Raw genomic sequence first — 14520 nt, 5'->3', positions numbered from 1 at the left:
AAGACCTTTTAAGAGTCATATACCAAGAATCATAAAAACAGGCATCTAGGAAATCAAGGCCTAAAGAAAAGGGACTTGCTCTCAAATCACAAAATCATCAAACATTGAGAAAGCTGTTCCCACAACCTGAATCCTGTGACCCACTTTACTGCCTCTTATTTTTTAACCATGAGTTCTTCAAAGCTGTACATATAGATGTCTAATAAATTCCAGGTAAATTGATTGTGTATCAGTGATAGGTTTTATGAGAGGATACAACTAGGAATTTTATTGTTTATCATTAACACAGACTAAACAGAATGAATATAACACACTAGACAAAGTGACAATGAAAAGGCATTACAACGAACTCTGTACAAACAGTGGAGTTGACTGAATCTTACTGGGGTGGAAACGATTTTAAATTCTAAGGTCAACGTATAAGACTAACATCATATATTAAAAAGATTACTAAAATCGCCTCCGGGGATGCCTGGGTGGCTCAGTCGGTTGAGCATCTGAGACTTCGGCTCAGGTCATGATCTTGCGATTTGTGAGTTCCAGCCTAGAGTCAGGCTTTGTGCTCATAGCTCAGAGCCTGGAGCCTGGAGCTTGCTTCAGATTCTGTGTCTCCCTCTCTCTCTGCCCCTCCCCACTTGCACTCTGTCTCTCTCTCTTTCTCTCTCTCAAAAAAATCTTTAAAAAAAAAATCTTTAAAATCGCCTCTTAAGTACTATCCAGATCACATTTTTTTCCCACCTGAGCACCAGTCAAGTAATTGGTTTACATTTAGGAACAGGTACAAAACGATATACATTATACATGTTATCTTTAAACAACAGAATCACTCAACAAGACAGAGGCTGGCACAATGATAGGCACAGAAGAGACCCGCCTGAGGCTTTAAAGATCAGATTATGAAATTTCCCACTTATGTTCCCTCCTCCAGACTATACTAGCTATTGAGTCTGAAGGCCTGTGGGAGAACTCCCTCTTCACTTTGCGTTTATGAAAGTTGCATGTGCTTAATGCAAATCTATTGTAGGTCAAATGGCCACATGGTACTTGTGGTCTCATCCCAAGCTCAAATAGCAGATTCCTGAGGCTACTTTCAGAATACAGACCCAACACCTCATACGCATTCCTATATTTAGTCAGGTCTTTCCCTCAACAAGTTTGCCAGAAAGCACCTAGCACTTTCCCTTCAAGAAGCTAGAGATTTAAATCTACTCAAGCTTTTAAAGTTTTAGGTGATCTGGAAAAAAAAAGTAAAGTAACAATTTATGAATTTTAAAGTGTCCAAGTTTTCACATAAATTCTCCCATTTAACCTTCACACTAATTCTCCAAAGGAGTTCCTTAAAATAGAGCTAAGTAACTTGCCTGAAGACAATGGTAACTAATTAGTAGAATTAGGTCTAAAATCCAAATTCCCTATCTACAAATGAACTGCTCCTTTCTAGATAGGAATCTCAGGAAATAAAAAACTCCTCTCGGCTTCTTAGCAGTGAAATGTTGGATTGTTTTGTAAATCAGATTTCCTCAGATTTCATTTTGCATGGCCTAAGATAAAAATTGTTCTGCAATTTCTGCATACACCACTCACAAAAATAATGGAAGTCAGCCTAAAGATTACGATGGAGTGGGGCTGGGCAGGCTGAGAGGAAATGATGGTTTGGGATTAAAATTTCCCTTTGTTATTTTTGCAGGAAGTTCCCTACACGGAGGCCAGAGCTAGCACTACTGCCATCTGCTGGTTGGAAAGAAAAACCATTCATATGTTAATAGTCTCGCTACTATGGTGGTTGCAAAGGGGAGGTTTCTTAGGTTTATTAAGAAATCTCCAGGGTTGAACTTTGCAAGTTGTATTCTGAAACAAATCTCCATAGATTCTCATGTAGCAAGTCCACACACAGGGAACTGGTATAAGGTTGTGATAGATAAAAGGTATTATTTTCCCTGTCATTAAACATAAGGCAATTTAATTTGGCAAACATGGCAGATGACAAGTTGTAATCTCATACTATTTACAGTTGAAGCTACTTAAAAAACAAAAACCCAATACACCAGCAGGTGAAACAATTTTATTTCACAGTTGTCTTTAAAACCACAAAGACACTATGTTCTTCATATAAAAACATTAGTACAGATAACTATACTTTCTAGAAAATGATTATATAGACCCTCTCAAAAAAAAATGCATACCATCATATGGTTTCAGAGAAGAAACCATATGTGCTTGGGAAAAACACATCTGGGCTGATTCCTAAAACATACCATAAGACCACCCTGCATCTTTTGGTTCAAAGTATACATTACTGTCATCAGTACGTGCTCCTGAATTCTTACATATTTGATAATATACAGATAGACTGGTTTATGACTTAATGTTCCATTGGTTCATCAGCCTTTTCTGCAGGTTCATCAGCAGGCTGAGCAGGCTGTAAGGGGAAGAAAAAAACAAAACAGGTCAAAAAAAAAATCACTTGACTAATATATACTTCTTATCACACTTATTACAGTCTGAAAGAATTTATGAGAAAAGGGGTTAGGAAAGATTTTGGATATTCAATTTTAGTTGACTGTCCTGTTAAAATTTCTGAACAAAGTTTTGTTTTTGTTTTTGTTTTTAAACAGACGTAATTTTATAGGTCTGAAAACCAAAGCATCACTGAACAATTCCAGCATTTTACCATATTGTCTTGGTTAGGAATAAAGGCCTTCCTTTTATCATCACTACTAGCCTTAGAATATAATCAGTAGATTTTAGGCATTCTCTTCCTCTTTAGCACTAATAAACAGAGTGAAAACATGGTCAAACCAACCAGCTGTGTGGAACTCACAGCATTCTCCCCAACAGTGCTGGTTCTTACCAACAGGTTTAAATACAATGCAAATCTTGCTTCTCTAAATCGTACCAACAATATCCTCTCCAAGGTGAAAAAAAAAATTCACACTGTAGAAAACAGTGTCTCTCCAGAACACTTTATTTTCAATTATACAACTATCAAATAAGTATCTGTAAATAGCCAATGTGTATTCTTTTTTTTTTTTAAAGAAATTTTATTTATTTTTTAATGTTCATTCACTTTTGAGAGACAGAGACAGAGCACGGGCAGGGGAGAGGCAAAGAGAAAGGGGGACACAGAATCCGAAGCAGGCTCCAGGCTCTGAGCTGTCAGCACAGAGCCCAACGTGGAGCTTGAACTCATGAACTATAAGATCATGACCTGAGTGGAAGTCAGACGCTCAACCGACTGAGCCACCCAGGCGCCCCGCCAACGTGTATTCTAAATATTCAACCAAAAAGACCAGTATTTCCTGACCCTTTTCTCAGTATTTGTGAAGAGCCAACTTAGTTTCCAGAAGGTCCCCAATGAACTTTCCCTCAGTCCTCACTCCTATAGACTCTTGGCCGGCCCTGTGACTTGTTTTAACCAATAAAATGTGCAAAACTGATGCTGCGCCACTCCCGAGCCTCTGCCTTTTAGAATGTCTGGCAGCTTCCACTTTGGAGCTTTTGAACTTTTACAAGCTCTGAGACGCTACCCTGCTGAAGAAAGGTTCTGAGAGGACACAGCCATCCTAGCAGCAGTCTCAGCCTTCTAACTGTCCCTCTAAGATATACCAAGAAAGTCTGAATAAAGAAGACATGTGAGGGGAAGCTTGGGTAGCTCCCTCAGTTAAGTGTCCAACTCTTGATTTCAGCTCAGGTCATGGTCTCATGGTTCATGAGATTGAGTCCTGGGTTGGGCTCTGCTCTGACAGTGTGGAGCCTACTTGGGAGTGTCTCTCTGCTCCTTCCCTGCTTGTGCTCGCTCTCAAAATAAACAAATAAAATAAAATAAAATAAAACAAAACATTAACAAAAACAAAAAACAAAAAAAGGGGTGCCTTGGTGGTTCAGTTGGTTAAGCATCCAACCTCAGCTCAGGTCATGATCTTGTGGTTGGTGGGTTCCAGCCCCACATCAGTCTTTGTGGCGACAGATTGGAGCTTGGAGCCTACTTCGGATTCTGTGTCTCCCTCTCTCTCTCTCTCTGCCCCTCCCCTGCCTTGCACTCCATCTCTCTCAAAATTAACATTAAAAATTAAAAGAAAAAAAAAAGATGCATAAGTAGAGCCATCTTGGATGTTCCAGCCCCCCTGCTTCAACTGACTTCAACACAAGAGGCCCTAAGTAAGACTAGCAAAAGAATTATTTAGCCAGTCAACCCATAGAATTGTGAAAAATAGCAACAGATAACTAGATTATCAACCCTCTTTCACTTATGTAGATAACCGCTCCCTCAGTATTTCACATTACTCAGTTCTAAGTTCTCCTACTGTCATTTGAATTATGAGCCTACCTCAATAATTAAAAACAAAAATGGTAGGTTTACACACTTGTGGTAGGAACAGCAGCTTATGACAGAACTAAAGTCTCTGGTGTAATGATTAGTTATATACCTGTGCCTTTCTCTGTGGTCTTTCTTCAAGACCTTCCAGGAATGGAGATACATCATCATCATCATAAATCGTAAACTCCAAGTCTTTACCAACAATTCCAATGGAAACATTCTGAGGGGGAAAAAAAGGTAAAAATTAAAAATCAAGAGAATTTAGGTTGGAAAAATGTTTATGATTAAATGGGTGAAACAAAGCAGAATAAAAGTTTATATAGCACTTAAATAAGACTTGAAAAACACTCAATGTAGAGAAAAAAGGAAGAAAACTGTAGACTCTTATAACTTGCAAATTTCATATTTTGATAATCACGAGTAACTTCAAAGGTCTATGCCACCAAGAAATTCGCAAGTTGAATCATAATGAGAATGTGCTGCAGACCAGTGTAATGGAGCAAGTCACTTAGCTAAGCAGTAAGCCTAACTCCTAAGAAACAATCAGGTTTGTTTCTTGTTTAAGAGATGATGGTTGTTAACAAGGAAAGAGAGTAAGTAGTGGGTTATAAAGTGCTGAAGTTGGTGGGCTCCTAGAACTATGTTCTACATATTAAAATTAAAGACCAATTCTTAAAATGCTCAGTGAATGCTATCCAGTGTAAAATTAAAATTTTAGTGAAAATTTGAGGCATAAGGATATATAGGCCTTCTCTCAACGATTTCACTGAATCATTATCCACGATTCAGTAAAAATATGAAATCAGAAACCCAGATACCTGAGCAAACTTTTCCAAAGTGTACATGTCAACAGTTAACTATAAACCCAAATTTTAAAAGACAGTCATCTTCAGTGATAGCATTATGGGTACTTTAAACAAATAAAAATAATTTAATGTACATTCCTGATTTCTTTGAAAAAAATTACTTTTATGATAGGAAAAATTATTTTCAAAAGATTATCAGGCTATAAATTCTTCACATATATATTACATAATAATTATCTAATCACTGTAACAAAATGGATTTATAAAATGCTGACTGATACCTATATTCTGGTTAATGATCATTCCTGCATTGTACTATATGGGTCCCTAGATCATTCAATCTCTTCTCCTGGACATCTTCTAACATTTTCCATTCTCATTTCACTGAGAAAACAGAAGCAATTAGAAGAGAATGTTCACAAGCTCCCATGGTATCATATCCCTAGATCCTCTCCCTTGCTGTGTTAATGAATAGTCCAATTTCCTCTCTAAGGTCTGTCTACCTTTCTTCCACCTGTGTACTATTTAAGGACACTGGTCTAGCAGTTTTTCTCATATTCCTCCTACATAAATGTTTCCCTTTACAGGGATTATTCTTATAACCATGCACCAAACATGCTGTAATTTCTCCCATCTTAATTAAAAGAAAAACAAAACAAAAAACTTCCCTTCATTCTCTTCCAGTCACCACCCATTTCTCTGACCCTGCAAGAGAAAATCTCCACAGAGCTGCCTCCAGTCCATCCTTGCCCATTCTCTACTGATTCATCCCTTTCAGGCTTTTGGCTCACCATTCCAATGAAACCGTCTAGTCGAGTCCCCCATTACATTTAATTCTCACTCCACATCTTCCTTGATGTACTACCAATTTTTTGTTCCTTCCTCCTTGAAACAGTTTCTTCATTTGCTTTCAAGAACGTCTCACTTTCTAAGTTTTCCTCCTATCTCCCTGGTCATCATTCTTAGTCCTTTTTGCTGATACTTACCTTCCAATCTCTGAAGGTTAGAGTTCCCCTGGCCCAGGCCTTAAACCTCTTACAAAACTATGATTCCTTTAGCAGTGTCATCCAATCCAGTCTCAAAATGCCATTTCTACATAAAGACTCCAAAATTTGTAAGTCTACGCTAGACCTTTCTCCACCAAACTTTAGGGGAGACACATCTGATAAATGCCTTTTTTTTTTTTTTTTTTTTAAAGTAAGCTTTACACCCAACATGGGGCTTGAATTCACAACCCTGAGGTCAAGAGTCGCATGCTCCACTGACTGAGCCAGCCAGGTGCCCCAATAACTGCTTATTTTATATCACCAATGGACAATAGGCATTTCAGGTTTAATAAGTCCCAAGCTAACTGCCTGATCTTCCACAACTCCCACCCCCAAACCTGTCCCTTCTACTGTCTTATCCATCTCAGTAAATGTAAACCTCTCCTTAATCTATCAGGCCCCAAATTTTGAAAACAACTTGTTTTGTTGTTGTTCTCACACCCTCACAACTAATTCGTTAGCAAACATTTTTAGCTCTGATTTCAAAACATACCCCAAACTGAACCACTTACCTCCCTCTCCAACTCCACAGCTCTGCTCTAATTCGCCACGTTCTCTCATCTGCATTACCTTAACAGTTTTAAAACTATTTTCACCCATGTTGCCCACTATAATCTGTTCTCAAAATGGCAACGAGAATGACTCTTTAAAACCCAAATCAAATCATGGTATTCTTCTGCTCAAACTCTTGACAGCCCACTCAGAATAAAACCCAAAATAACTACAATGGTTTATACATGATCTGGCCTCCATTTATCTGACTTTATTCCTTCTCTTTCTCTTGATCACTGACTCCAACACTACTAGCCTCCCTGCCTCAACTACAAGGAATGTTCTGGACTCAAGGCCCTTATACTTGTATTCCCTGGATTAATCTTGTGCTAGACATCTGAATGGCTCACTCACTCACTTCCTTTAGATATTTTCCTCAAATTTCACTTTCTTGACCATCCAAGGCCATCCTTGACCACCCTATTTTAAATTTTCCTCAGCACACCTCCTTCCTATACCCAGATGGTCTTTCTCATTTTAACCTGTTTTATTTTTTCTGTGGCATTTATCACCTTCTAATATATTATATAATTTACTTATGGGTATATATTCTCGCCCCAACTTGGATAGTATGTTCCATGAAGGCCAAGATGCTTGCTGTGCTTATATTCTCAATGCCTAGTGTCTGCATGTGGTAGGTGCTCAATACATATATTTGTTAACTGAGTTAATAATACAAAAAGGTAACAGGGCGCCTGGGTGGCTCAGTCAGTTGAGCGTCCGACTTCGGCTCAGGTCATGATCTCGCAGTCTGTGAGTTCGAGCCCTGCATCAGGCTCTGTGCTGACAGCTCAGAGCCTGGAGCCTGCTTCAGATTCTGTGTCTCCCTCTCTCTCTGCCCCTCCCCCGCTCATGCTCTCTTTCTCTGTCAAAAATAAATAAACATTAAAAAAATAATAATAATACAAAGGTATTCTGACCTGCTAAAGAAATGTAGGGCATTCTACATAAAACTTACTGGCTTTATTGCTTTACACCAAAAAGAAATGTTTAAAAATCATTGCAAAATCAGATCACTTAGTGAATAGCTTAAAGAGAAAGAATGAACCAAGGCAAATCTCCCAAATTGAAGAACTGTGTACACTCCTCTATTACTTATACTTATGAAATAAGTGATTGACCTGTAATGTTAAAACTTCAAGTTGAAAAACATGATTATCTACCTTTGTAGTTAGGTCCTGTTCTGCAGGAAGTGTCTCTCGTAAGGCACGCAGACCATGTTTAACCAGTTCATTCAAATTGCCTATGTAACAAATTAACAATTATTTCTTAATTTCATCTTCACATGAGGCTGCTTTTACCAGGTCTACAGTCTGTTATTATGGTTTTAGTCACATAATAAATATATCACAATAAAAAGCCAAAATTTTAATGTTTAGCCATATAATCTTCTAATAATAATAAATAACATTGCTATTATTTTACTTAAAGAGGAGAATACATGATTTTTGTTACTAAATTTCACCTTTATGCTAAATTAAATGAGAATCCTCACTCACAAATGCTACAGCTCAAATTTTTGTAAAATGTATTCTATGGAATTTATTTGCTCTTTATAAACAAAGTCTCCAATATTTCTATGTGGCCAGTATTAACCTGATACCAAAACTAGACAAAGATATCACAAGAAAATAAAACTACAGATCAATTATTCTTATGAATACAGACACAAAAAAAACCTCAACAAAATATCAGCAAAATGAATCCAGCAACAATTATGTTTATGTAAACATTTCTATATATAGTTACTATTATAAATCATGATCAAGAGGGATTTGTCCTAGGAATCCAAAAGCTGGTTTAATATTCAAAAGCCCAATAATGCAATACACCACAATAGAATGAAGGGTAAACAACCACACAGGCACCTAAAGAGATGTCCAAAAAACATGTGTTAAAGTCCAAGACCACTGTTTAAGCAAAGCACTTGAAAACCTGCCCCATGATCAAATCTTCCATCATCATTTTACCTTTCTTTTTCATAGCTACCCTAATTTCTTGTCTATGCACTACTTATACAGAAATGTCTATGTGGCTAAAAATAACAACAGAATCATAGAAAACTAAAAGTTGTCAACAGAACTTATAATTGGTAACCAATACAGTGGTTCTCATCTCTGGCTCATCTCTGGAGGGGACCAAAAAAAAATTACTTACACTCCATAAACCCAGACATATGTCTCTCCAAGTAAGTACGAGCTGATTGAGAACGTGCTCCAATGGACATAGCTCTACAGTCAAAATAGTTAGCAGAGGGACAGGTCTGGAAAATGTGAGGGCCCATATCCTACCAACAGAAAAAAAAAAATACACATACATATATATACATACATTACATATATATATATGTACACACACACACAATTTTTGACTTTGAGCTAAAAATTACGAAATTTCTAGTCAGTTTTGAAAAATCATCAAAATATAACAAATATTCTATGAACTTACATCATAACCAGCAATAAGCAGTCCAACACCATATGGTCTCCGGCCATATCGTTGCGTTGGTATCTGGGTCTCTTAAACTAGTTAAAGAAACCGTTCTAACAAGGAATAAAGTACTATCTTTTTTTTCAAGTTAAACATTATTAACAAAGAGCTTTGGTTTTTTAATTGCTGCATAATCCATCACAGCAAAGAGAAAATAAAAGAACCATATTTCTTTGGCCCCATATTAAAAAACATTGGGAGGGGGTGCCTGGGTGGCTCAGTCGGTTGAGCATCCGACTCTGGCTCAAGTCATGATCTCAGGGTCTGGGAGTTCGAGCCCTGGATCAGGTTCTGTGCCGACAGCCTCAAGCCTGGAGCCTGTTTCAGATTCTGTGTCCCGCCCCACCCCCTACCCCCCACCTCCCCGCCCCTCTCCTACTCGCATGGTCTCTCTCTCAAAAATAAATAAACATTAAAAAAAAAAAATTTTTTTTTTAAATGTTAAGACTCTCCACAAAACCTAAGAATGAGTGCCAGCAAAATGATCTCCTCTTATGTAGAGTACCTCATCTATTTTGGGTGAGAGGTTAAGAATTTGGGGGGACATCTAGAACCACCAATAAACAATGCAAATCTCCTCTAGAAATGATACTTGAATAGTTTTCCTGAATTGGGCTTCTCTATGTCTGGAATAGGGCTGATGAAAGAGCAATCTAATGCTTTACTTAGAACATTTTTCCATGGCAAAACTTCCCACAATTCTAAATTTTAAACATTGTTATTGAAAAGTAACTAACCTTAAAGTTTTCAGAATCTTACCTAGCCTATGTATTATATTCCCAATAATTAACATAAGCATTATGTTGTATTTTATATAATAATTAACATAAGGATTAAGTATCAAAATTCTTTGAATTTCACATCCATAAATCCTAACATAAAAAGGATACTGCTTCCAATTAGAGATACAAGACGAGACACAGGAAGAGGTCTGTCAAATACAAATCTGGAATCCAAACACTCCTGGCGCATAAAATTACTAAAAAAGAAACAAGAAAAATTAGTTATTTCAAATCAGAGTTATTTCAATCTAAATAAAGTAGTTTGATTTCTTTTTGCTTTTCCTCACATGGATTAAGAAAGACATGCCACAAGGATGCATTTTTACACTGAACTCTGGGGCATGATGAGGTTTTTAAAAAGACTAAATATTCCTTAGCTCTAGATAAACTTGGTCTCTGAGTAGTTTAGAGAAGGCTGAGCAAGAGAAAAAGAGCAAGCTCTCTTTTCTTACCCTTTCCCACTGTCAACAAGATTGTCTTAATTCTAGGTCTTAAACCAGCAAAAAGAGTAACTATTTGCTTTTTTTCTTGAAAGCTGACTGAAATTTCCCCGAAAGAGCAAATGCAAGGAATAGAATCCATACAAGGACAGTGCTACATGTTCCTGCCAATGTTGCTCCTCTCCATAAGCAGCACTCTAAAGGAGACACAGAACACTAGACTATTGAGTCTCACTGTTAAACGTACCAAGATTCAAGCAGATGTAACGTTGGGGAAAACAGAATTCATGCCTAATGATTAAAGACAACAGGATAAACAACAGGGAAATGGATATGCACCTTTCTTTCCATGTTGCTTTGCCTAGTTTATGTGTATGTCACATCTGGTAATCAAATGTTGACTGTGGGAACCATGCTATTTGTTCACTACTTTTATTTAAGCTCATTTCCCAAGGCTATCTATACTGCATTGCCCAATATGGCAGGTATTGATTACATGTGACTATTAAGCACTTAAAAGGTGGCTAGCCTGAACAGAGATGTACTGGAAGTGCAAAATACACCTGAAATTTCAAAGACTCAGTACAAAAAACAATGCAAAATATCTCATTAATGAAGTTTTTACATTGATTACACATTTACATGGCAGTATTTTAGATACATGGGGTAAATAAAACGTTTGACCATGGAACATATTTTACACTTTCAAGAGCTCTCAGAAACCAATAATGCCGTCACTATCTTGCCAACCTAAGAGAGCAGGCGACTCACTGGATAACTCTAAAATCTTCAACGGTGGCATTACTATTTGCGTTTCGTGCGTATATTCTTTCTTCCCTAATTAAATCACAGGCTTGGGGCACCTGGGTGGGTCAGTCAGTTAAGCGTCTGACTTCAGCACAGGTCATGATCTCACAGCTCGTGGGTTTGAGCCCCATGTCGGGCTCTGTGCTGACAGTTCAGAGCCTGGAGCCTGTTTCAGATTCTGTGTCTCCCTCTCTCTCTGCCCCTCCCCTGTTCATGCTCTGTCTCTGTCTCAAAAGTAAATAAACACTAAATCACAGGCTTAAGAGATTAGTTTTGGCTAACTACCTTCGACCTCCCAACACACACATTCATAAATTACCTGAAAGGCACTGCGTTAAGTGCTCTACATGTTAGGCTATTCAACAATAACTCTGAAACAGAACATACTAAAAGCATCAATGGTGTAAGTAACTAGCCTCACCTCAAATCCTAAGTGGTTTCAAAGCCCCAGCTCTTCACTTATATGTGTCTCATCTCTATCTCCTCTGGACTCTCACAGAAATCTACCTGTTCCTCTCCACTTTCTACCTTGTATTAAAGATATACTACTAGATTTTAAGTTCCTAGAAGACAAGATGTATATCTGACTCATACATACAGAATGAATATCCAGTAATGAGCTTCGCAAAAAATAAATGTCTTACAAATACTGGCATATTAAAGTAAGGGTAGTTCTGCCAATCCTTAGAAACCAGACAAAAGTGTCAAGCTCTTCTTAGACACAACATTGTCTCAAACAATAAACACTGAGTTAACAAGTATCGCATTATGACGTGACTTCTCAAAAGCTTTAATCTTAACATGGCTAATTGTAGTAGTTACTACTACAGGGATCAAGAAATGGAATACTTAGTAACTGAGCCCAAATCCAGTAAGGTATTCACAATCTGAACTTCCAAACTCTGCCAGACAACTTCCTAAAACATCGTATCTTGATGAATCCAAATGGATGTTTCTTTTGCTTTTCAAGATCATACTCACCATAACAGTCTAGCATCAGCAGTAAGTCCCGCAATCGAGATACCAATATGGTTGTCAACATGGAGAATTTTTTTCTGATGAGCTGCAAGCTCTGACTGTGCTCTCTAAACAGAGACATTACAGAACATAAAAATACGTTTACGATTTTATTACCGACGCAGTGAAACTTCTATCTGACAGTTCCATTTTCTACACGAGGAAGATTTATTTACTGCTGTACTTACCTTCAGTGCAACCAGCACTGCATGGGTTTTTGACTTCAGACCAACTGTGGCTGAACCTTGTTTAACAGCTTCCATTGCATATTCAATTTGATGAATCCTGCCCTAAAGAGAAAACAACACATGTTAGAGTCATCTTGTAAGATCCTTTTATATATTTAAAATTGATTTAGTGGTCCCAAATCTCAGGGGAGTATGGTTAAATCTCAAATGATTTTTCTTTTAAACTAGGAAACTTATTAATGATAAATTTAGGTTCCAGGATGTCTAACATGATTATATTCCATTTTGCCACAGCTTACACTTTCATGAGTTTCTAAAGTCACTTCACAGATATAGTATAAAACATTTTTACTGGGACACACGGGTGACTCAGTTGATTAAGCGTCCAACTTTGGCTCAAGTCATATGTCACAGTCTATGTATGGGTTCAAGCCCTGTCGGGTGTTGTCCTGACGGCTCAGAGCCTGGAGCCTGCTTGGGATTCTGTGTCTCCCTCTCTCTCTCTGCTCCTCCCCCACTCACGCTTTGTCTCTCTCCCTCTCCAAAATAAACATAAAAAAAAAAATTAAAATAAAGAAAACCACAACATTTTTACCTGAGGGCTCCAAACAGTGACATCATTGTCATACTGGTTGCGAAACTGAAAATAAAAGAAAAAAAGACCTGTTAACTTAAGAACACTACAAATTCCAGTTTTTAACAAGCTCTATCATTAAAAACTGTTCTCCCATCTGTTTCCATTCAACATTAACACCTGCTATTAATACAAACTCATTGGAAGATTACTGCTATACTCAGTTGCAAGCAAATTCTAAATTTACCATGAGCTACAAGGGAGGAGCAGATCTAGATGGACCCATCTTTCCAACTTCCAATTCTACCACTATCTATAGCATTCCCTTTGGGTTCCGTTCCTAAAGTTCATAGTGTCACCTTTCCTTCCCATCTCTGCTTAGGCTCTTCTCTTATACTGGGCCCTAATAAATGATCAAAAGCGCTTTTTCTTTAACCTCACTCAAATGTCTATCTCTCTAAGTCTTCTCTATTTTTCTCCCAAAATTCCAACACATACTCCCATCAGTTCTTTATCTACACTCCCTTTCTACTTTATGATTAGGGACATGTCAGATTTATCTTTGAACCCTTTACTGCACTTAAAACGGTGCCTTGTACGTATAAACATTCATATTGAAGAAAAAACACAAGAATGTTCTCGGGAAGTTAGATGTTAACACAAATAGCTACAGAGCCAGAACCATTACTGCTTTAATAAGGGTACTGAAACAAGTCTACCAGCACAATATTGGGGAAATAACCCGGGGGGTGAGAAAGCTGAGTGCTGGAATGGCAGACATGAGACTGGAAGCCCCGAGCCCTAGGCTGTGTCCGTGATAACACCACTTCTCTCAGCCTCGGTTTATTCACTTGGACAAAGTGAATGAAAAGAACCCTTTCTGATCGAGTGTAGGGGAGAGAAAAATGAGACGGGCCCACAAGGAAAATGGACGCTGTCCTGGAACCCAAACCCTGGGATCAAGCCCGCAGTGGCAGTACAGGGAAGCCGCCAAGTCAAGTCCCTATTTCCTCCTCTCCTACATAGAGCACGAGGAGCCATTCTGAACCGCTCGGAACTACTCCGGCTGTAGGAACTTGAGGGGCGAGCTCATCTAGTTGACCGAGGAGGTAGTGTCCCAGGCCCGGCGGAAAGCGAAACAAGCCCGGGAGAAAGGCCGCACTGACTACCCATCGCCCCTCTCCCCGCCAGGCCGGAGATGCTGAATCACTGCTGGAACCCTCCTGTCGGCCGAGGTTCCCATACCCCGTGGCCCCAGGCCGCTCTGAGGATGACCGAAGTGGCGGCTCACCATCCCCCAGTCGGCGGATCTTTGCCCCAACCCTGCCTGAGCTCGGAATCCAACGCACCATGGTTCCGGCGCGGGTCTGGCTGCGGCCTCCAGCAGAGGTGCGGACCCAGGAGCGCGGCCGAAACTACCGCTCGGCGATCTACAAACAAGTCTTCGGATTTTGACGGCGGCGGCGCAGGGCAAGGCAATCTATCCCAGAGATATCGATA

The 14520-nt window shown here is 38.7% G+C and overlaps 1 protein-coding gene across 2 annotated transcripts; it reads right to left on the bottom strand.

Moving 5' to 3' along the window:
• Positions 1-2044: 2044 nt before the first annotated feature.
• Positions 2045-14483, bottom strand: PSMA1 (proteasome 20S subunit alpha 1). Of its 2 annotated transcripts, none has more exons than XM_015087580.3 (10): positions 14370-14483; positions 13042-13086; positions 12447-12548; positions 12223-12326; positions 10103-10191; positions 9171-9241; positions 8880-9009; positions 7886-7965; positions 4428-4538; positions 2045-2419 (listed from the first exon to the last, which is right to left on the bottom strand). In XM_015087580.3, exons 1-10 carry the CDS (start codon positions 14370-14372, stop codon positions 2363-2365), a joined length of 792 nt encoding a protein of 263 aa, XP_014943066.1. In that variant the 5' UTR covers positions 14373-14483; the 3' UTR covers positions 2045-2362. The 2 variants fall into 2 exon arrangements, with proteins under 2 accessions (XP_014943066.1, XP_026928875.1); XM_027073074.2 differs by lacking the exon at positions 14370-14483 and adding an exon at positions 14312-14330.
• Between the last annotated feature and the right edge of the window lie 37 nt (positions 14484-14520).

The sequence above is a fragment of the Acinonyx jubatus genome, chromosome D1 (assembly GCF_027475565.1).
Source record: "Acinonyx jubatus isolate Ajub_Pintada_27869175 chromosome D1, VMU_Ajub_asm_v1.0, whole genome shotgun sequence".
Classification (NCBI taxonomy): Eukaryota; Metazoa; Chordata; class Mammalia; order Carnivora; family Felidae; genus Acinonyx; species Acinonyx jubatus.
Note: the sequence above shows the minus strand (reverse complement) of the source record. Positions and strands in the feature narration are given on the sequence as shown.

Coding starts and splice junctions, on each gene's coding strand:
- PSMA1 (XM_015087580.3), bottom strand. Junction 12,549..13,041: donor TCACTGTTTGGAGCCCTCAG/GTAAAAATGTTG, acceptor TTTTCTCTTTAG/GGCAGGATTCATCAAATTGA. Junction 4,539..7,885: donor AACAGGACCTAACTACAAAG/GTAGATAATCAT, acceptor TTTCCCCCTCAG/AATGTTTCCATTGGAATTGT.